The sequence below is a fragment of the Thecamonas trahens genome (assembly GCF_000142905.1).
Source record: "Thecamonas trahens ATCC 50062 unplaced genomic scaffold supercont1.34, whole genome shotgun sequence".
Lineage (NCBI taxonomy): Eukaryota > Apusomonadida > Apusomonadidae > Thecamonas > Thecamonas trahens.
This window is the reverse complement of record NW_013657646.1, coordinates 190,061-210,998: the sequence shown is the minus strand read 5'-3', so window position 1 is coordinate 210,998 and position 20,938 is coordinate 190,061. Positions and strand designations below refer to the sequence as shown.

Genomic DNA, 20,938 nt, shown 5'->3' with positions numbered 1-20,938 from the left:
GGGGGGGAGGGAGGGAGGGAGGGGGGACGGCAAGGGAAGAAGCGGAGGGAAGGGAAGGGAAAGCGGGAGAGGCGTCGAGGCAGAACAAGGGAAGAGCAGGCGGCACGTACGCACAGCCCGTGCCGACGAGGCGAGCGCAAGGACGGCCAGAGCAAGGCACAGTAGGCGTGAGGCCCACATGGCTAGCGCGTGGAGAGGATGGAGAGGATGGAGAGGATGACGGCGGGAGAGGAATGGCGAGTGTGGACGTGGGGCTACGGATGTGGTGGTGGACGCCGTGCGGAAGGGGTGTTGATTGGACGTGGCTTGCACAGAGCAGCAAAGTCAATGGAAAAAAAAAGGAAGTGAACGACAGGCGGCTGATGGCTGGTGGCTGGTGGCTGGCGGCTGCGGTTGGGGCCGAGTGCCAAATTGCCGGCCGGTTGGCCGACCGCCGGCTGTCGGGCCATGGTCGGGCGGCGGCAGCGGGAGTGAGGAAGGTACGCAGGTTTGGCCTTCCCACAACAAGCGGTGAGCACACTCGTCTCTTGCCAACTGGTACGTTACAGCTATAGAAGAGGACGACAACGAGTATGGCTTGCGGTGGCAAAGGCGGGTGCAGGAGCGAGCTGTCGCCGTGTGCAGGGCGTTGTGTGTGGCGGTGCGGGCATCCCCTCGCAGTCGAGGGCTGGTGGGCGGGCGAGGCGCTGGGAAGCGGGCGAGGGTTAGAGGAGGGGGCGCTGGACGGCCAGGAGAGATGGAGTTCCAATAGAACGTAGCGGTGTGGACATTGGTGTGGTGCGGTGGCGGCTGAGGCGGAGCGTGGAGAGCAGGCGGGGAGAAGGGCGAGGACGGCGGGGAGGGGGGAATTTTTTGGCGACGCGTCGTGAGCAGACGAGACGGCGGGCGAGCGGCCCAAGGGCCAGCTGTGGGCGGAGAGACTGACGTATGTGTGCGGGTGGGCGTGTTTTTGTGGACAGGTCGGAAGGACCGATGTTTGCGCGTAGTGGTATTGTGCGCTCTGCGGTGCAGAGCACCCGGGCGATGGCGCGTGCGGCGTCGACGACGGCGGCTGCGGGCGCCGGGAAGAAGGCGTCGTGGGTCAAGGACGCGCTCGGACTTGCGGGCGTGGTGACTGCTGGCGTGGGCTTCTACTACGCAACCGAGTCTGGGGCTGGGGCTGTGTACGCGTCCGACGCGCTTCACCCGCCGTCGTACCCGTGGGACCACACCGGATGGACCGACACGTACGACCACGCGTCGATCCGGCGCGGGCACCAGGTGTTCAAGGAGGTGTGCGCGACGTGCCACTCGCTCGACCGGCTGGCGTACCGCAACCTTGTCGGCGTGGCATACACCGAGGAGGAGGCTAAGGCTCTGGCGGCGGAGATCGAGGTCGAGGACGGGCCCAACGACGAGGGCGAGATGTTCATGCGCCCCGGCAAGCTCTCGGACTACTTCCCGCGGCCGTACGCGAACGAGGAGATTGCGCGCAAGGCCAACAACGGCGCGCTCCCGCCGGACCTTTCGCTCATTGTCAAGGCCCGCCACGACGGCGCCAACTACGTCTTTGCGCTCCTCACCGGCTACCCGGAGGACCCGCCGGCGGGCGTCGAGCTCCGCGACGGCCTCCACTACAACCCGTACTTCCCCGGCGGCGCCATCGGCATGGCCAAGGCCCTCGAGGACGGCCTGGTCGAGTTTGAGGATGGCACCCCGGGTACGGCCTCGCAGGCTGCCAAGGACGTCACCATGTTCCTCGCCTGGGTCGCCGAGCCCGAGCTCGAGGAGCGCCGCCTTGCCGGTCTCACCGCCCTTGTCTTCCTCGGCCTCGTCGGCGCTGGCACCTTTTACATGAAGCGCCTGACGTGGGCCGTCGTCAAGTCGGCCCAGGTTGTCCGCACCGTGGCGCGCAAGTGAGGTAATACACTCAAGACCAAGAGATGTAGCAGTTTCGGATTCGGGGCTGAACACACACACAGACACACACACACACACACACCCGCGCGCGCGTGTGTGTGTGAACAAGCATAGTAGGTGGGCTGTCACGGGGCAGTGGTCGCATGATGGTGGCTGCGGTAGTGGTTGCGTTCATTCTGTTTCCCATTGCCAGACGGGGGTGGTTCTAAAAAGAACCAGGTTGTAGTTGCGGTGGATGCCATCTTGGCGAGCCAAGACAGCAAAGAGACGCTTAGGCGCGCTCGCCACGGATGCGGCGCGAGAGCGAGAGGTCCTTGACCATGATGGTCACACGCTTGGCGTGGATGGCGCACAGGTTGGTGTCCTCGAAGATCGAGACGAGGTAGGCCTCGGTGGCCTCCTGGAGGGCGGCGATAGCCGACGACTGGAAGCGGAGGTCAGCCTTGAACTCCTGGGCGAGCTCACGGACGAGGCGCTGGAACGGAAGGCGGCGGATGAGGAGCTCAGTCGACTTCTGGTACTTGCGGATCTCACGGAGAGCGACGGTACCCGGGCGGTAGCGGTGGGCCTTCTTGACGCCGCCGGTGGCCGGCGCCGACTTGCGCGCGGCCTTCGTGGCGAGCGACTTGCGCGGTGCCTTGGCACCGGTGGCGGACTTGCGGGCGGTCTGCTTGGTACGAGCCATGTTGAAGTGTTTGGTTGGGATGCCTATGCAGACGTCCATCTCCTCCGCGAAACATGCGCTGCTTTTATGCCCGCGCCTGTCTGATCACCCTGTACGTACAAATTTGGTGGTGTACGTACAGTATCGAGGTCGTGTACGAGCAATTAGGTGCGTGTACGTACACACTGCGCGCCGCCACCATCCGCTTGATCTACCTCATCCAAGCAGCCTACACACACCCCGCAACCACCAGTACCACACACATATCACCATCGGGGCAAGCCGCGCTTGTGTGGACATAACTTGCGCCGCGATGGCAATCGATGCTGGACGAAGGGTCGGGGTACGAGCGACACCTTGATTCTACCGGCACGTCGCGCCTTTCGCGGCTCTGGGCGCCAGGCACGCCCGGCATCGACGCCGCAACCTGCGCGCCATGCGGTGACAACCGCTTTCCACTTGGCCCGCCAAGCGCGGATTGGCTGGAACTGGAACGACACGAGGATGCGCAGCGGGTGGTGCACACTGGCGAGCGTGTGACGGTCGACGGGCGGCGAGGCGACGTTTTTTTGGGGGCGGCCAACAAGGTAGATTTGGCGGTGACGGGCTGGGAACACACTCCTCGTAAGCACCACTATGGCCAAGTCAAAGGCACCCGTCAAGCTCCCGCGGTATGCGGACATGATCTTCGAGGCTGTTGCCGACATGGCGGACCGCACTGGTTCGTCGCAGCACGCCATCGGCAAGTGGATCCAGGCCAACTACAAGGTCTCCGACGACAAGCTCGCCCTCTACCTCCGCAAGACCCTCCGTCGCGAGCTGGAGAAGGGCACCCTCGTCCAGTACCGCGCCTCCTTCAAGCTCGCGCCCGAGACCAAGAAGGCTCTCGCCAAGGCGGCCGTACGTATCTTCTCCCCTCCCGCAAGCTGCCACCTCCCCACCCCCCGTCTTGCCCGCACCCACCCCCGCCTGGCAGTTGGTGGCGTCGCATCTTTTTGGCGCCACTTTTTCCGCGCCGTCGGTCCCCTCCCTGCACCCGGCACTCTGCACCTCCGCGCAGCGCACAACTCACACCAGAGTTGCTTACGCCGGCTGCACTGTGTGCAGAAGGCTGCTGCCAAGAAGCCGACCAAGAAGGCCGCCACCAAGAAGACGACCAAGAAGACAACCAAGAAGACGACCAAGAAGTCGACCAAGAAGTCGACCAAGAAGGCCGCCACCAAGAAGACGACCAAGAAGACCGCCACCAAGAAGGCCGCCACCAAGAAGACGACCAAGAAGGCCGCCGCCAAGAAGGGTGCCCGCAAGGGCGTCAAGGCCAAGTCGACCAAGAAGACGTCCAAGGCCTCGGCCAAGACCAAGGCCAACAAGGCTGCCCGGACCAAGAAGAAGGCTGCCAACCGCCGGTAGGCGCGCGCTTGACGCGATTCACGCTGATCCGTATTAAATGTACCATCCTCGACCTTTACTCTCCCCCCGCAGCTCCGCCACAGTCACAGCTCCGAGTACAGATCCGCCCAATGGCCGAGGTGAAAAACGTCAGCGTCGTCGAGCTCGTCACGCCGGACACGCGCCGATGCCTTGCGCGAGCTCGACGCCCGCTTGCTCGACGAGCCCGAGCCGCCCATCGACGCGCCAGAGAGGTACTCGCGCGCCCGTGATCGAATGTGCGACCGCGTGTCCGCCCGCCCGGTATCGTTGTGGTCGCGCCGGTACCGCGCCCCACGTGGCCGCTTCACCTCGTCAACAAACACCGAGGTTTGCAGGCCCCGCCCCGACGAGTACGACGGTGCCGACGAGTACGCCGACGAGCTATCCGAGCTGCCCGAGCTACCCGAACCCGAATCGGATGACGTTGCACCGCGCGAACTCGGCAGCGCCCGCGCAACCGAGGTAAAGTACGCCACAATCGGCCCAAGCTCCTTGGCCTTGCGCATCCGAGCAAACTCGTCGGCGGTGATATACTTGCTCGATGCAGTCTTGCGGACCGCGCGTGCAAAGAACGCGTCTGCCGCCGCCAAGAAAGGCTGTGCATCATCGTTCGAATAAGCAAACCGCAGCGGCGTCGACTTGGTCGCCTTGTGGATGCCGGGCAAGGCAAAGTCGCAACGAGTCTTGGTCACCGCCGCCGCCACAAACATGTTCCGCACTGCGGCGGCATCGAGTCCGCGCGAGCCGCGGTCGAAGACACGCGCCCAACCCGCAAGCATCGTCGCCGCTGACGTCCCGGTCATCAACGCCACGTACAAATCCAGCTCGTGCACGTTGAGCTTGTTGGCCGAAGTGGCGAGCATGGCCCACAGGCCAAGCCGCCGTCGCCGCGACACAATACCGCTTGCCAACGCTGCCGCCATAAACTTGCCCAGCGAGATGGTGCGCTTCCCGCGCAGCCGCTTGGCCAGCTTCTTCAGCTCGCTGGCCCCGATCTTGCCCTCATCCGCCAGTAGGCGTAGCTTGGACTTGGACGGCACAGCCCACGCCCGCACCGTCGAACCCATTCGTGAGCGCGACATTGACGGCCTCAAGTACGATGCGCGCTTCCCACGCGACTTGGCCTTGCGTCCTCTCTTGGCTTTGGTCTTATCCTTGTCCCTGGAGGTTGTAGAGGTGGAGGAGGTGGAGGAGGGCGAGGTTGGCGACGACGACCCACCGCCCTTGGCCGGCGACTTGCCCTTGCGGCTCTTGGCCGACGACTTGCCCTTTCGGTCCTTGGCCGACGACTTGCCCCTACGGTCCTTGGCCGACGACTTGCCCTTTCGGTCCTCGGCCGACGACTTGCCCTTACGGCTCTTGGCCGACGACTTGCCCTTGCGGCTCTTGGCCGACGACTTGCCCTTGCGGCTCTTGGCCGACGACTTGCCCTTGCGGCTCTTGGCCGACGACTTGTCCTTACGGTCCTTGGCCGACGACTTGCCCTGACGGTCCTTGGCTGATGATCTGCCCTTGCTGCTCTGCCCCTTGTCCTTCCCCTCCTCCCTGTCCTTGCCCTTGCCTCTCGCCCGCGCCCCCCGTCGTCGGCCGCCACGGTCCCGACCATCATCGCCATCGCGACGGCTGCTGCTGCTACTACTACTGGTACTGCTACTGCTACCGCAACTGCTACCGCCGCTCGCCGTAGCGCTATGCGGTCGAGGCACCCGTTTGCGCTTGCGCCGCGACTTGCGCCGCACCGTCACCGTCTTCTTCATGCCGCCCTCGACCCGCCGCCCACGCCCGCCACCTGCTCTCTGCTCGCCTTCTCGCCGGCTTGTGCCCCCCTCGGCTCGCCTCGCCTTGCCTTGCCTGGCTCAACCGCCCCGCTGCGCTCAGTCGCCTCGCGCTACACCAGCGCCAAGACGAGTGTGCGTAAAGGGGTGGGGAAAGGGGTGGGTGGCTCATCTGGCGTGGCGGCCGCCTCCTCCCCGCCAAACACTGAACAACGGCCGAACTCGGGCACTCTGCCTGCAACCGCCAGCCCGGCCATTTCATTCTGTATCCAGCACATCGGCAGCAGGACGCAAGAAGGCTCAACGCCGCAGCTGCGGTGTCGATCCGGCGTTACGCATCGACGCAGCAGCGGCAACCATGAACGATGACGATGCCGCAGCATTGCTTCGTCGCTCGTTGCCCAGGCGCGAACCGCCGAGCCGCTCCATCCGGTCGAGCTTGTCGCGGAGGTTCAGCGCCTTGCGCTTCCACGTCTCGACCTTGGCGTTCGATGACGCCAGCGCCGCCGCCAACCGCTGCTGCGCGAGGTTGGTGTTGCGCAGGCCTTTGTCGAGCGTCTTGTTGTGCGCCACAAGCTTGGCGTTGACCGCCTTCAGCTCCTCACACTCGGTCATGACCGCAAGGTGCGAGTGGATCGACGAGACCTCGATGAGCTGCGTCTTGGCCACCACTTCCTCCTTCAGACGCGCGTTCTCCTCGGTCAGCTTGGCCACGGTCGCCCGCGCAGATGCAGCCTCGGCCAGCTCGCTCTCGATCTGCTCCTCAATCAGCTGCGACTCGCGCATCTGCTTCTTGTACCCCTCGATCACATTCATCGCCTGCTGGTGCATGGTTTGTGCGTCTGCCAGCGCCCGCGTCAGCCCGGCCTCCTTTTCGGCCGAAATCTTGGCTGCCTCGACACTGACCGCGCTCTCAAACTCTGCCCGCTGCGCCCGCAGCTCGGCCTGTGCTTCGGCAAGCTTGGCGTGGATCTTCTCCAGCTCGGCGTTGAGCTCCTCGACCTCGCCCTTGTACAGCTTGGTCTTGGCGTGCGCGGCATCCAGCAGCGCCTGCTGCGATGCCTTCTCCTCATCCCACATGCAACGCATCACCTTGATCTCTTCGTTGTGCTCCATCAGCACCTTGGTCTTGGCTGCAATGAGCGCAGACCGCTCGACCTGCCACTTTTCCGCGTCGCGGAGGAACCGCGCCTTTTCGTCCATCCACTTGCGCCGCTGCAGCTGCACAGACTCGTTGTGCCCGAGCGAAGTGTCGCACCGCTGTGCCAGCGTCGCGTTACGCGCCTGCAGCTCGTCGATCTGGTCCAGCAGCTCGGCCTTTTCTGCATCGGCCTCGCGCGCCGCCTTGACTGCTGCCGCACGCGCGCGCTCCAGCGCCGCCTCGCCGTCGGCAGTCTTGCGGTTGGACTCGGACGCGTACACCTCACGTGTCTTGCGCAGCGTCTCCTCAAACTCGGCCACAAGCTCCGCCTTTTCGTCGGTCGCCCGTGCAATCTTCGACTGCAGCTGCGCCACGTGGTCGAGCAAGTCGTTGCGCTCCTCGTTCCACTCGCGCATGGCGTCGGCGAGCGCCGCGCTCCCGTTTGCTCCCCGCCCATCACCGCCAGACGCGTCGATGACAGAGTCAGCCAGCGCCTGCGCACGTGTGAGGGCACGCTCCAGCTTGAACACCCGGTTCGCTGCCGCCTCCTTCTCCAGCTCGAGGGCCTGCTCTGCCGCAGCCTTGGTATGCTTCAGCTCCGAGTTGAGCGAGACAATGACGGCGTTGAGTCGCCGCCGCTCAACCTGCACATCGTCGGCCGAGTCGCGTGCAGACTCGAGCTCACGCAGCAGGCTTGCGTGCTCGCGCACGTGGGCCGCCTGCTCCTTGTACAGGTGCTCATTCTCAGCCCGGGCCTCGTTGAGCTCGTGCTGCAACGCGTCCAGCGCCTCGGCGTGTGTCGCCGCCGACGTTCGGATCACCCGCTCCAGCCGCGTAATCTCATCACGCGCATCGGCAAGATCTGCCACCGTGCTCGCCACTCGCGGCGATGCCATCGGCGATGCCGTCTCCAGCGACCGACCCGTTGCCACGCTGCTGTCATCTCCACCGTCGTCGTTGCCAGCCACCCCCGCGCCCGCAGAGCCTCGAGCTCCATCGCCTGAGATCGGACACGCGACTCGAGCTCAGCCCGCTCGAGCGCAAACTGTTCCGACTCGAGCGCATGGTCGGCAACCTTGGACTGCAGCTTGGTCAGCGAGCTCTCCAGCGACGCGTCCTTGGCCACACGCTCATCGAGCGCCTTCTGCAGCCGCTCCACATCGTACGCCAGGTTGTCTGCCCGCAGCACCGAGTCGCGGAGCTCAGCCTGGACCTGTGCGAGCTCGTTGCTGGCGTCTGCCTTGGCCTCGCGAAGCTTCGCCCGCAGCTCCTTATTCGTCCGCATCAGCCGGATCGACGTCTCAGACGTCTCTGTAGCCTCAGTCGTGGCGGCTGGCGCCTCCGTCCCAGACAGCGATGCTAGCTGGTCACGAAGCCGCTGCGTCTCCAGCGCGTCGTTGGCAGCCTCAAGCGTCAGATCCTCGCCCGCAGACGACATCGCCGCCAACGCAGCCCGAAGCTCCGCAAGCTCGCCATGCGACGGAATAAGTGTGTAGATGGCAGGCACGGACGAAAGGCCAAGCGTTCGTCCAAAAATACGCAAGTAGTTGCGGATAAGCACCGCCAACAACGACGCCGAAATCGACGGGATCGCATCGGCCACCCGATCGGCAATGTTGCTAGCGAGTTCGGTGTGCGCCTCGCCATCAGCCCCAAGCCCTCCGCTCGCCTTACTCACTTGCGCTTCGAACAGCAGATACAGGAAGCCGACCGCGTCCTGCGCCACCAGATACGATTCGAGCGGCAACTGCGCCAGGTGCTCAACAAGAGTGTTGACCAGCGGATCCATGTGCCGCGCCGCACCGGCGTCGGCGCTGCGACTTGGGCTGTCAGCATTATCGGGACCAGCTCCGTCCGAGCCCGGCCGCGCCGCAGGCGTCGGGCTCAGCAGCGAGGCAAGTGCAGCGTCGACCTCGTCGGCGTTGCTGCTCGGCGAGGCTGCGGTCGAGCGGGCCTCGGCCGACGACGAGAGCAGCATGGAGCTGAGTGCGAGCTCAAGATTGGCGGTCTGTGACGACGGGCCAAATAGCCCCGGGTACGACTTGCTCAGCGAGTAGAACAGGGCCCGGGTGCCCTCTGTCAGCGTCAGCGTCGGCACGGCATCCGCCAGCGGAGGCGCGTCGGGCGGCGGCAACGGCGGGCCCGGGAGCAGGTCGTCGAGGGCCATGGCCAGGGCATACGGATGCGAGACATGCTTGACCAGTGCCGGGAACAGCTCTGGCACGGTCTCCTCCACCACGCTCCGCAGGGTTGTCATCGTCGCGAGGAGTGGGTACGTGTGGCTGGCTGGACGGGCGGGGACGAGGACGCGGCGGCGGTGGTCGACAGGAGCCGTTGGGGGACCAAAGCGGGGGGGGGGGAGGGGGGAGGGGAGGGGGGAGGGGAGGGGGGGGGGAGGGAGGTGATCGGAGGGGGAAGAATGACCTGGATGGTCATGGAGCGTAGGAGAATCGAGGAGCATCGCCGTGATACAGCCCTGTTCTCGATGGCATGCACGATGGCCACGTGGCCAGCAAGCGGACGACCAAAGCCGAGAAGGAGCAGCGGCTCCATTTCCCCCCCTCACCCTCACCCATCCACCCCCACCACCACCATCACCATCACCCTCTCTTCCCTCCCTCCCGCTCTACCACAACCCAACCCCAACCCCCAACCCCCAACCCCCAACCCCCCAACCCCCACTCGATCTGCCCTCACTCTCTCTGATCCCGAACCCCCCCCCTCCCCTGCTCCTCCGTTCTTCCTCTCTCCGATCCCCCCCCTTCTCCCCCCCCCCTCCTCCCCCTCCTCCCCTCCCCGCTCACCCACCATCCGGTCCTGTACCCACCCAACTCGCCGAGGCTGTGGGATGGGCACAGCTACCGCCGTGGCTGTGGTGCTTGTCGCCCTCTGCCTATGCCTCGCCCATGCGGTACCTCCTCCGGGTCCTTCCCCTCCACCGCTGGCCGTGGCCATGGCCAACGCCTCCCACGCCATCCTCACCCTCTACCCACCAGCCATGTCCGCCAGCCCCGCCGCTACTGCTGGCTCTGCTACTGCTGGCCACACATCAGGGGAGGATGTCCCTCATGCGGCAGACTCTGTCCAGAGCTCTCCCTCCTCGGTCCTGACCCTCTCCTCCAGGTCCGCCCCCGACCTCCCGCTGCTTGTCCTCGCCCTCCCCTCGCGCCCGCCCGTCGACCTCGTCATCGACCTCGACGCTCTCGCCGACGCTACTCCGCGCACACAGCATCCACGCCTCTTTGAGTACCGCATTGTCGGTGACGACCTCGCCCGCCCGCTGCTCCTCGCTGCCCTGCGCCTCGGCAAGGGCGCGTCGCCCGACAAGTCCGCCCGCTGGAAGATCGGCGCCGTCGTCGCGCCCGAGCTCCCGGAGCTCTCGCCGCTCGCGACCTCCACAGGTGACTCGAGCTATGACTCGAGCGATGTCGGCGACGGCGAGGCATTTAGCTCGGTAAGCTCGAGTGGTTCCGCAGGGCTGGACCCGCTGCCGCCCCCGCCGCCACCGTCGCCGGCCCGCGACGCCAAGCGCCCGCTCCCCACTGAGGGGCGTCCGGCGCAAGGCGCGGCGCTGCCGCAGGTCTACGTCCTTCCAGCCTCGGTTATCGCCATCGGTGGCATCTCTCTCCGGAACCTGTTTATCACCCTCGTCCTCTGCATCATCGTCGCTCTTGCGGTCTGGTTCTCGCTCCGCTCCATCGCCGCTGACGAGCTCGCCGAGCTGCGCGAGTCGCCGTTCACTGCATAGTGCGCAACGCACCTTTAGCTTCAATAATATGCATCGCGTCCAGCGTATATGGGCGCTACTCGTCGAACGACGGCCGGATGCCGGCAATGAGGGCACCGATCTCATCCTCCAGCACGCCCAGCCGCTCGCGGGCGCGGACGAGGGCCACCGACGCCAGATGCAAGTCCGGTGGGAGGTCGCGGTAGGCCTCCAGCCGCTTGAGCCGCGGTTCAAGCTCGCTGCGGACGTCGGCGAGCTCGGCGGCCAGCGCCGTCAGCTGTGGATGCGTGCGGCCGTCAATGGCCAGCGCCTCTATCCGCGCCTCCATCTCACCGACGGCGTCAGCATACTCGCCAGCCTTGGCCCGTAGATACTGGCTCTTGGCAGCATCATCGGCGTCGTCCGCCGCCTGTGCGCCCGCAGCCGCCGCCGCCGCCACAAAAACGCGTGGCCGCGTCGTCCGCCGCCACGCGGGCGTCTGCAGCATCAGCCACCATTCTAGCAGCACGTGCGCCGGCCTCAGCAGCCTCAGCCACAGCTACATCACGATCCAGCCGCAGCCGCACCATCCCGCGTGCCACATCTGTCGTCCGGGCTCCGGCCGCGCTCAGCGCCGCCGCCGCGCCGGCCATGTCGGCCGCCGCCGCCAGCCCGCCGTCGCCCGAGTCCGCCTCGCCAGCCAATAGCGCCACCAGCGGACGTCGCGCGGCCACACGCGCACGGAGTGCCGCCGTCTCGGCCTCGAGTGCCGCTATGGTTGCTGCCGCCATGGCGAGCTCGAGTGAGGTGAGTGTGGGCCGACGGGTGAGCCTGCGGGTGGGCGGTGGCGGTGACCGGGTGCCAGGCCCGGCGGCCGGCGACAGCAAGGAAAGGAAGGCGTTTACTCGGCCGGATTGCCGGGAGATTCGCTGGCGGTGGTGACAGTGAGGGAGGGAGGTGGGGGGGCCGGGGGGGCCGGGGGGGGCGGAGGAGGATCGGCTGCAGGAGGCGGGGAGGCAGGAGGGGGCGGGGCATCAGCGTCGCCACCTCCGCCGCTGATCTCGGCCTTGCTGTCGGTGTCGGGCGTGGGAGCTGGCCCAGCTGCCGCAGGCGGAGGAGCCGGCGCCTCCAAGGGCGGCAGCGGGCCATCGACGAGATCCATCTTGCGAACGCCAAAGAAGCCGCGCCCGCCCATAAGGTCGGGCGTGATGCCGAGAAGCGTGGGTGTCTCCTTCGGCTTGACCTTGCGAAGCTTCTTGGCGGCGGCTAGCGACTGGAGCAGCTCGTCACGTGGGGTGACCTCCTTCTTGGGTGGCGGAATGGAGGCGCGGTCGAGTTTCTTCAGCTCGGGCTTGTCGCGGATGATGGCCATCATCAGGTCGCGGCCCTCGAGCTTGGGCGGCGGCTTCTTCTTGTCCTCCTCCGTCACCTCGCGAAGCTGCTCCTTGGCGCCTGCGCGGATCTTGGCCATCATCAGCTCGCGCCCGGTCAGCTCGCGCTTTGGCTTGGCTGCGATCTCCTCGGGCGAGACCTTGCGCAGGACCGAGTTCTTGTCGAGCCCCTGGATCGACGCCAGAAGATCCGACTGCGGCGACTTGGCCTTGGCCTTCTTGGCCGACTCGTCCACGGTCTTGAGTCGCTTGCCGGCTTTGATGGCATCCATGAGGTTACTTGCCGTGTGGCCGGTAGAACTCGAGCCGGTGCCTGGCGGCGGAGGCGGCGGTGGTGGCGGTGGTGGTGGCGCGCCTCCCGCTGACCCAGACGGCTGCGGCGGCGGCGGTGGCGGTGGCGGTGGCGGTGGCGGACCACCAGCTGCGATGGGCACACTGGGCGCTGATGGGGGTGGCACTGGTACTGGCGTGCTGGTGGGCTGCGGCGCCGAGCCTGTGTGTTGCGGGTCGGGGTGAGGGAGTTGCGGCGCGCCGACCAAGTTCTCGCGGCCATCGCTCTGTGGGCGCGACTGCAAGTGGTCACTGCGCCGATGCGAGCGTGTGTGACTTTCGGCCTTGGCAGAAGGTACCGGCGCCGGTGGCGGGACGTGCGACTTGCGCAGATAGAGCTTGATCTTGAGCGGCTGATGCAGGTCAATACCGTCACGACGAGCGAGGGCCTTGGCTTTGGCCTTGGCCTTGGCCTTGGCTTTTGCCTTGGACTTGGCCTTGCCCTTGCCTTTGCCCTTGATTTTCCCCTTGGCCTTGGCCCTCGCCAGCTCCCTGGCTTGGAGGCTGACGATGGCGGCGCGGGCTGCGGCAATGCGAGCACGGAGGGCGTCAGCGACGGCGGCGACTAGGTGGTCTGACGACGCGATGCGGATAACGTCGCCGTCGCCGTCGAGCCAGAACAGATACTTTCTGCGGGCATAGGCTGAGCTGTGGTCTGCGGCATAGACGGCGGACATGAGAGCGGCAAAGGAGAGGTCCTCGGCGTGCTGGGCCACCATGACCCAGGAGCGGCCGTCGAGGGCGCGGACCTTGAACACCACCTCGGGCCCGCCCACCAGCACCGGCGGCAACGGCAACGTCCGCGATCCTCGTCTCTTGCTCCCGCGCTGCAACTGCTGTATCTGCGGGCTGTACAACGGCCCGCCGAGCCCTTTGGACGCCTGTTCCATGGTGTCGGGACGAGTAGTGGCTCCGACAGCGTCCACCCAAACGCATTGGTCTGCACTCATTGGCTCGAGCCACCTAGGAATGATACCGGGATATCATGCCCATGCGGCTAGACACCATCATGACCAGCTCCCCCACATCAGCACCATGAAGATGACGATGATGATGACGGGCAGTCGGATCGCCCACATCAGCACCATGAAGATAACGATGATGATGACGGGCAGTCGGATCGCCCACATCAGCACCATGAAGATGACGATGATGATGACGGGCAGTCGGATCGCCCACATCAGCACCATGAAGATGACGATGATGATGACGGGCAGACGGATCGCCCACATCAGCACCATGAAGATGACGATGATGATGACGGGCAGTCGGATCGCCCACATCAGCACCATGAAGATAACGATGATGATGACGGGCAGTCGGATCGCCCACATCAGCACCATGAAGATGACGATGATGATGACGGGCAGTCGGATCGCCCACATCAGCACCATGAAGATGACGATGATGATGACGGGCAGTCGGATCGCCCACATCAGCACCATGAAGATGACGATGATGATGACGGGCAGTCGGATCGCCCACATCAGCACCATGAAGATGACGATGATGATGACAGGCAGACGGATCGCCCACATCAGCACCATGATGATGATGATGAATGGCCATCATCCACCTGCACATCATCCATTCACCTGCCCACCATCATGCCGCACAGGTGTTGCCTCTACCCCCCCCCCCCCCCACCCTCCACCCTTCGTGCCACTGCCTGCCAGCCATTCACCCGTTTGCAAGGATGAGCAAGACAGGACTCGGCACCCATGGCTCTCAATACATGCCTGTGGGTGGCCATATTGGGAGCGGCTCTTGTCCTAGCTCTTGTACCACTCAGTCTGGGTATGTGCGTGCGGGAGATGGCGTAGTATGCGTTCGTACCGCCTCTGTCCACCTCGGTGATCGCCTGTCGGTGGGTGTGTGTGTGGCTGGGTCCAGGGGTGGCGGGAAGGGGGGTGGGGGGAAGGGACACGAGGTGTCCGAGGAAGGGCAGGGAGGACTTACCGACATAAGAGGGGGATGCTGATGACAGGGCAAGGAGGCAACTATTGCACAGCGTCAAACACGCCCGAGTGCAAGGTCAATGCGTCGTGCGTGAGCAACAACTGTGTGTGTGATGCGGGCTACGGCATGGCCGACTGTGGCACTAAGCTGATAGACATCGATTGCGGCCCGCTGGTCCCTGCTGTGCCAGGCGGCCTGATGGCGTGCACTCCAGCAGCATCAACCATGTTCAACTCTTCGTGCTTCTTCTCATGCTCGACCGGATACACCCGCTCGGGATCGCAGACCCGCCGCTGCAACGAGCTGGGCTTCTGGACTGGCTCCCCGTCGGTCTGCACCCCAGTCTGCAGCCCTGCATGCGCCAACGCCACATGCACCGCCCCTAATACCTGCTCCTGTATGGACGGGTACAACAAGACTGCAGACTCGACAGAAAGCCACGTCTGCACCCCAGTCTGCTCGCCGAGGTGCCTCAATGGCGGCGCCTGCATCGCGCCGAACAAGTGCCTCTGCCCGGCAAACACCGTCGGCCTCACATGCTCCTCGCCGGAGGAGGCTCGCTCCATCCGCCAGCGCATTGCCGACGCCTCGCAGCCGTTCAACCCGTCGTCGTACAAGTTCTACGTTACCTGGTCGCTCCTCCTCGGCGCCTGCATCTGCGCCGCCCTCCTCTTCCGCCACCACCGCAAGAACAAGGCCGCCGCCAAGATCGCGCCTGCAAGCGGTGGCGACGCCGAGACCGGCACACCCCTGCCGCAGGACCCTTCTTTGCAGCACGACCCACAGCACCGTCCGTCGACCCTGCCGCCGTTGCCTGGCCGGCAGACCGAGTCCAACAAGCCGGCCGGCCTGTGGACATGACCGCCACAATGCCCATCTCCCCCTGACCCCTCCCCCCATCACTTCCGCCACATTTCACATTTCACTGGATCCGTTCCAGAGCACTGCCGGCTGTATCACAGGGACCAAGACCCCGCGGGACCAGGCTAGCATCAAAGAACCGAGCCGTCGCACCTCGCCCGCCGCCCGCTGCCCGTCAGGCGACAACCACCCCCCACACGCCACACTTCTCCCAACCACACCATGAAGACCACCACTTGGACTGTCGTTGCGGCTGTCGCCGTGGCCCTCTTTTGCCTTGCCGCCCTTGCGGCTGCCGAGGACAAGCTCCCGCAGCTGCGCATTGGCGTGACCCACCGGTACGCACCAGCAAGCGGCAAGCGAGTGCACTGAGGTCAGCAACACGCCACACCCACGCCCACTCACAGACACACTCTACCTCACCGCCATGGGACCGACAGGCCCGAGACTTGCCCGATCAAGTCGAAGAACGGCGACAAGCTCTCTATGCACTACACCGGCACGCTGGAGGACGGGACCAAGTTCGACTCGTCGCTCGACCGCGGCACCCCGTTTGAGTTTACCCTCGGGCAGGGCATGGTCATCCAGGGCTGGGACCGCGGCCTCCACAACATGTGCGTCGGCGAGAAGCGCCGCCTCAAGATCCCGGCCCATCTCGGCTATGGCGAGTCTGGCTCGCCGCCCAAGATCCCCGGCGGCGCCACCCTCATCTTTACCGTCGAGCTCGTTGCCATCAACGGTGAGTCGTAGATCATTATGCTGCCTGTCGATTGTCGACGCCACACGCCGGCCTCTCACACCTACACCGAGACCGAGACGCCCGCCCACGCCTAGCCTCCGATCATACACCCGCCCAACATGAGCAACTTCCCCTCCTGGAGTCCCCAAAGCCAAGCAAAGCCGTCCTGCCACAAACCGCGCGCAGCCACCACACACGGCCACCACACACGCCACGCCACCACCGCCACCACCACCGCACACAACAACCACAACCACAACCACACGCAGCACTCCTCCCACCCCACACCCCACACCCCTCCCCCACACCCCCCCTCTCCCATACCCCCATACCCCCACCCACCCACCCCGCCCATGTCCTCCGCCCCGCTCGAGGTCGTCCTCATCGCAGCCATCCCCTTTGTGGCCGGTGGCCTCGGCTGGCTCACCAACGTCATCGCCCTACACATGACCTTCTACCCGCTCGAGTTTGTCGGATGGTGGGAGCCGTGGCTCGGCTGGCAGGGCATCATCCCGCGGAGAGCCGCCAAGATGTCGTCCAAGGCCATCCGCCTCATCACCGAGGACCTGCTCCCGGTCGACGAGCTGCTGCGCAATGTCGATGCTACCCGCGTCACCGCCGCTGTCGAGGCCAAGCTCCGCGACGAGGTTGAGATCGTTGTCAACAGAGTCGCCGAGAAGCACGCCCCGACCCTGTGGTACCTCACCTCGCCCGAGGTCAAGATCGAGATCAACGGCCTTGTCTACGCCGAGGCCGCAGCCATCATGGCGTCGACCATGGACGCTGTCACAGCCTCGGTCGAACACTATATCGACCTCGAGTCCATGGTCGTCGCCCTCCTCACCTCCAACAAGTCGCTGCTCAACGAGCTGTTCATGGAGATCGGCGCCGACGAGTTTGACTTTATCCGCCGCTCGGGCTTTGTCCTCGGCTTCCTCTTTGGCCTCTTCCAGATGGTCGTCTGGATCTTTGTCCGCCAGTGGTGGACCCTGCCGCTCGCCGGCTTTATCGTCGGCTACGCCACAAACTACATTGCGCTCAAGGCCATCTTTCGCCCGGTCGAGCCGCGCCCCATCTGCGGCGGCCGCATCGTCCTGCAGGGCCTCTTCCTCAAGCGCCAGGACGAGGTCTCGGACCTCTACGCCGCCCTCGTCGCCAACCGCCTCATCACTCCGCACCACGTCTTCAACGAGCTCAGCTCCGGCCCACGCTCGCCCGCCCTCCACCAGCTCATCCGCTCCAAGCTCGACACTGCCGTCGACGAGTGGGTGGGCGCCTCGCTCCCGCTCACCCTCCTCTACCTCGGCACCAGCACCTATGCCCGCCTCAAGCGCCAAGTCGCCCATCGCCTCTTCCTCCGCCTCCCGGTCCTCCTCGCCGACGCCGAGAGCTACACCGCCGACGCCATGGCCATCGAGCCGCGCCTCGCCACAGCTCTTCGCGGCCTCCCGCCCGCCGCCTTTGAGCGCATGCTCCATCCCATCTTTGAAGAGGACGAAATAATCCTCATCCTTGTCGGCGCCTTCCTCGGCCTCGCCATCGGTGGCCTCCAAGCTGCCGTCCAGCTGTCAGTAACATAGCCCCCCCTGTCCACCCGCGCCCGCTCCCGACTCGGAGACATTCCCCTTACCCGGCGAGTCGCCTCCCCGTCTTCCCCCGCACTCACACTCATACCCCCCGCCACCGCACTCGGCACACCGCAGACGGACACACGCGGGCGTGACGTGGATGCAGGGGCAAGACGGCCAGCTCGGGCAAGACGGCGTGGCGCGTGGTGGGGGCGGTGGCGGGGTCGGGCCCGGCACCGGGGGAGCCCGGCCGCAGCAGGCCGACCTCGCCGCCAGAGTGGGGCAGGTGTACGCGGCGGTGGCGGAGCAGGAGGCGAGCGGAGCGCCGCTATCACGGGCGCGGGCGGCGGTGGAGACCCTCGACGAGCTAGTCGAGCACATGATGGTCGAGGTCGCCCTGGAGATGCACCGCTCGGCTGCCCGCGGCGAGGTCTGCCTTGTCTGCGAGCCGTACTGCACCCGCGAGCTGGTCTCCTTCCCAGGCGTCGACGTCTTTGGCCGTGACCTAACCCAGCTGTCGTCGGCCTCGTCTCTGAGCTACGCCGCCGGTGGTGATGGTGGCTCGGCTGCCGGCGGCTCGGCCGACGGAGCCGCCGCTGCCACCCAGAAGCTTCCGCCGTCGGCCTCGCAGCCGCTGCCGTCGTCGACCCAATACGTGCCGTGCGAGCTCTGCTCGCGATCGGTGGCTGTCTCGCGCTTTGCCGCGCATCTGGCCTCGTGTCTCGGCATGGGCCGGACAGCCCGTGCCGTTCCGCGCCGGTCTGCCGCCTCGGCCGCAGACGCGCTCGCCTCGGGCACTCGCTCGCCCATTCCCTTTGCCGTCCCCTACAAGGGCTTTGATCTTTCGACCATGCAGTCCGAAGCAGACCTCCACCGCATCGCCACCGACCCTAACGTCGACTGGAACAAGATGGAGGAGTTCATTCGCACCACCTCGCAGGCCGCCGCCCTTGCCGCCGCAGAGGCCGACGCCGCAGAGGCCGCCGCGATGGAAAAGGCCGCCGCCAAGGCCGCCGCTGAGGCTGCCACTGAACGGCGCAGGCAGGAGCTGGAAGAGCGGAAACGCGCAAATGAGAAGAAGCGCGCAAGCGAGAAGAAGCGCGCAAGTGACGAGCGGAAGCGCGTTGCCCGCGCCGCTGCTGCTGCCGCCGCCGCCGCCGCCTCGGCCAAGAGTTACACTCTTCATGAGAGCCTGGCCGGTATGAATCGCGACGCCCTCGGCGGCCTCGAGCTGAGTCAGCTCGAAAACGAGCTCACCTTTGGTGGCTTTATGCACCGCTACAACGGGATCGTCAGCGCCCGCGCCAAGACTGATCCCAAGATCGTCGAAGTTGCCGACTTGTTCAAAGTTCCGGCCATGGCTGCCATCGACTCCAGCACTTACCTGTGGAACCTAGCGCCGAGCGCCGTCATCGAGGTTCTCACAAAGGTCTGTGGCGTCGTCAACATGTCGACCCGCAAAATGTGCTCCAACTCGCTCAAATGCCCGCAGCACGACGACATTGCCCGCAAGCTCGTCCGCTTCAAGCTCACGGGCGAGGCCTGGCTCGGCTCCGACGGCGTCACCCTCGACACCATCAAGCGCTCCCACGCTGAGCTCTACCACATCCTCACCGACGAGCAGTGGACCCACATCACGCCCCCGGCAAGGCGCCGCGGCCGCCCAAAGAAGAGCGCGAGCTGACCGTCGCGAGCGCCGCTGGGGCGCGGGGGTGCGGACAATGCACAGTGTTAACCCTTTACGGTTCGGTCGTTCGGACGCGTTGTCGCGCGTCTTAAAGTGAACAACTCGATGATGCTTGACTTCCAGGCCACCGACCGACGCCTGCTTGGCCTGCGCGTGCGGCGTCCATCTCTGCATCGCCGACTGTTTTTTGTTGTGGCAGCCATTAGCCCATTGTATTACTCTTTACCGCGATTGATGGACGTCTGTGGAGCGTCGCGGAGCGCGGCTTGCGCGATGGACAAGTTTGTCCATTCCGTACAGTAAAGGGTTAAACAGCATGCTACCGCTCAGACGACTCGGCCATACCCATGAGGTACGTGATCTTGGCCACAATTTCCGACGCCTGCGACCTGCTGATGGCTTCGTAGTCGGTGTGCTCATCACCGCGAAAGTAGATAGAAAAGGCCTTGCCGTCGGCGAGGTGTTCCGAGTGCTCAATGTTGATGATCTCGTCGACGTTGCGGAAGGGGCGCTTGGGGTTCTTCTTGGCGAACCGTGACATGAGGCCCGACTTTTTCTCCGACTCGGGGATCTTGTTAGTGATACGCTTGTCGTCGATGCCGAGGACCCGCGGCTGCCGCTTGCCAGCCTTGTTGATTTTGGTCACCTCATACTCCTTGTAGATGATGGCGGTAAACTGGTTGAACATGTGGTTAAAGTCGCCGGTGTCCGTCGACGCCGCAGCTGCCACCGAGTTGCGCCGCGCCGCCGCCAGCGACGTCGGCGTTGACGCCTCCAGCGAGATCTCTGTTGCCCCGAGGTCGCGGAGTACGAGGCCCTTGTTGAGCGCCACAGAAATGCCTGGAATGTACGCATCGACGAAGTCGGAGCCGAGCGACCGTTTGCGGCAGACCGTGGTGATAAACTGGCCGACCGTCAACTCCTCCGGCACAATGACCGCAGAAGTTGTCTTGTCCGGTAACTCGATGCGGAGGCAGATTTCACCATCCTTGACCTGATCCGCCGCTGCAAAGACAACCGACCGCCGCTTGCTGGTTCCGCCGCCACTCGCCAACCGCGCCGCCGGTGCCTTCGGATTCACCACCAGAGCAAAATCGGTACACCCGATGTTGCGCAGCATTTGAGTCCTCTCCAGCGGCGGGAGATCGGTGTCGGGGGTTCCCGCGTCGTCGTCGGTCAGCCGCAGTTGGTAGAATCGCGCGTCGGGCTCGAGCTTGGTGTCTCTGCTCGGATCGGCGTTGAACGCCTCGATGGTGGCCGTCACGATGGCCTCGATCGTCGACGACTGTGGAATAGAGAGCGGAACTGGTGCGGCCTTGGTCGGTGCAAACGAGACAAAAACTCGCAGCGCGGATGCTTTGCCTGCAAGATGTGCCGTCCGCCGGCGCCGTGCCTCTTCTACCGCCATGATCCCGCTCAGCGCTGACTTGCGCTTCTCCGCCCGTGCCTCGGCCCGCACTCCGTTGACCACCACACTCGGCACGCCATCACTTGCCTCGCCAGGCCTAGGCAGCGGCAGCTTGGTAAAGCTAAAGCCCGACGCGTCGCTGCGGTCAGTGCCCGCTGCGGCTGTGCAGCCGGCCGCACCCGCCCCGGTCGCGCCTGTAGCCACAGCGCCTGTGCCAGACGCGCTGAAGCGGATAACCTTGACGCCACGTTTCTTCCCACGTCGGCGCTTTGAGGTCGTTGCGTCTTGCGGCGGAGTCGAGATGGTGGGCGCAAAGTACGAGCCGGCCTCGTCATGGAGAATCGAGCCGTACTCGTCTGCGGCAGGCGAGGTTGGCGGG

The 20,938-nt window shown here is 65.3% G+C and overlaps 12 protein-coding genes across 13 annotated transcripts in view; 6 read left to right on the top strand and 6 right to left on the bottom strand.

The window, feature by feature from the left end:
• The window catches only part of AMSG_07318 (P-selectin), a gene marked incomplete at its 5' end in the record, with an annotated part of 4,742 nt that extends 4,562 nt beyond the window's left edge, over nt 1-180 (bottom strand). Inside the window, one exon of the mRNA XM_013900776.1 lies at nt 111-180. Within this exon, the coding sequence (XP_013756230.1) occupies nt 111-180 (70 nt within the window). The remainder of the gene's footprint in view (nt 1-110) is intronic.
• Nucleotides 181-972: 792 nt separating this feature from the next.
• AMSG_07317 (cytochrome c) lies at nt 973-1,899 on the top strand (the record flags this gene model as incomplete). The annotated part of the gene is made up of 1 exon (XM_013900775.1): nt 973-1,899. The coding sequence occupies one exon, from the start codon at nt 973-975 to the stop codon at nt 1,897-1,899; it is 927 nt and encodes a 308-aa protein (XP_013756229.1).
• A 271-nt stretch (nt 1,900-2,170) lies between these two features.
• On the bottom strand, nt 2,171-2,584 carry AMSG_07316 (histone; the record flags this gene model as incomplete). Its single annotated transcript, XM_013900774.1, has 1 exon — nt 2,171-2,584. The coding sequence occupies one exon, from the start codon at nt 2,582-2,584 to the stop codon at nt 2,171-2,173; it is 414 nt and encodes a 137-aa protein (XP_013756228.1).
• A 598-nt stretch (nt 2,585-3,182) lies between these two features.
• AMSG_07315 lies at nt 3,183-4,025 on the top strand (the record flags this gene model as incomplete). 2 transcript variants are annotated; one of them, XM_013900773.1, is made up of 3 exons in its annotated part: nt 3,183-3,463; nt 3,671-3,775; nt 3,818-4,025. In XM_013900773.1, the coding sequence occupies 3 exons, from the start codon at nt 3,200-3,202 to the stop codon at nt 3,971-3,973; spliced, it is 525 nt and encodes a 174-aa protein (XP_013756227.1). The 2 variants fall into 2 exon arrangements, with proteins under 2 accessions (XP_013756227.1, XP_013756226.1); XM_013900772.1 differs by having other exon boundaries at nt 3,200-3,463; nt 3,671-3,973.
• Nucleotides 4,026-4,056: 31 nt separating this feature from the next.
• AMSG_07314 (uncharacterized protein) lies at nt 4,057-5,609 on the bottom strand (the record flags this gene model as incomplete). Its single annotated transcript, XM_013900771.1, has 2 exons — nt 4,057-5,514; nt 5,589-5,609. The coding sequence occupies 2 exons, from the start codon at nt 5,607-5,609 to the stop codon at nt 4,057-4,059; spliced, it is 1,479 nt and encodes a 492-aa protein (XP_013756225.1).
• Nucleotides 5,610-6,014: 405 nt separating this feature from the next.
• On the bottom strand, nt 6,015-9,167 carry AMSG_07313 (uncharacterized protein; the record flags this gene model as incomplete). Its single annotated transcript, XM_013900770.1, has 2 exons — nt 6,015-7,846; nt 7,879-9,167. 2 exons carry the CDS (start codon nt 9,165-9,167, stop codon nt 6,070-6,072), a joined length of 3,066 nt encoding a protein of 1,021 aa, XP_013756224.1. The 3' UTR covers nt 6,015-6,069.
• A 696-nt stretch (nt 9,168-9,863) lies between these two features.
• Nucleotides 9,864-10,658, top strand: AMSG_07312 (uncharacterized protein; the record flags this gene model as incomplete). The annotated part of the gene is made up of 2 exons (XM_013900769.1): nt 9,864-9,910; nt 10,034-10,658. The coding sequence occupies 2 exons, from the start codon at nt 9,864-9,866 to the stop codon at nt 10,656-10,658; spliced, it is 672 nt and encodes a 223-aa protein (XP_013756223.1).
• Nucleotides 10,659-10,713: 55 nt separating this feature from the next.
• AMSG_07311 (uncharacterized protein) lies at nt 10,714-13,341 on the bottom strand (the record flags this gene model as incomplete). Its single annotated transcript, XM_013900768.1, has 3 exons — nt 11,664-13,341; nt 11,108-11,388; nt 10,714-11,046 (listed from the first exon to the last, which is right to left on the bottom strand). The coding sequence occupies exons 1-3, from the start codon at nt 13,285-13,287 to the stop codon at nt 10,714-10,716; spliced, it is 2,238 nt and encodes a 745-aa protein (XP_013756222.1). The 5' UTR covers nt 13,288-13,341.
• Nucleotides 13,342-13,780: 439 nt separating this feature from the next.
• AMSG_07310 (uncharacterized protein) lies at nt 13,781-15,157 on the top strand (the record flags this gene model as incomplete). The annotated part of the gene is made up of 2 exons (XM_013900767.1): nt 13,781-13,808; nt 14,331-15,157. The coding sequence occupies 2 exons, from the start codon at nt 13,781-13,783 to the stop codon at nt 15,155-15,157; spliced, it is 855 nt and encodes a 284-aa protein (XP_013756221.1).
• A 222-nt stretch (nt 15,158-15,379) lies between these two features.
• Nucleotides 15,380-15,907, top strand: AMSG_07309 (peptidyl-prolyl cis-trans isomerase; the record flags this gene model as incomplete). Its single annotated transcript, XM_013900766.1, has 2 exons — nt 15,380-15,495; nt 15,598-15,907. 2 exons carry the CDS (start codon nt 15,380-15,382, stop codon nt 15,905-15,907), a joined length of 426 nt encoding a protein of 141 aa, XP_013756220.1.
• A 342-nt stretch (nt 15,908-16,249) lies between these two features.
• On the top strand, nt 16,250-19,289 carry AMSG_07308 (uncharacterized protein; the record flags this gene model as incomplete). The annotated part of the gene is made up of 2 exons (XM_013900765.1): nt 16,250-17,463; nt 17,600-19,289. 2 exons carry the CDS (start codon nt 16,250-16,252, stop codon nt 19,146-19,148), a joined length of 2,763 nt encoding a protein of 920 aa, XP_013756219.1. The 3' UTR covers nt 19,149-19,289.
• AMSG_12066 (uncharacterized protein) overlaps nt 19,189-20,938 on the bottom strand; it is a gene marked incomplete at its 5' end in the record, with an annotated part of 2,709 nt that continues 959 nt past the window's right edge. The window contains one exon of the mRNA XM_013900851.1: nt 19,189-20,782. Within this exon, the coding sequence (XP_013756305.1) occupies nt 19,471-20,782 (1,312 nt within the window). The 3' untranslated portion in view covers nt 19,189-19,470. The remainder of the gene's footprint in view (nt 20,783-20,938) is intronic.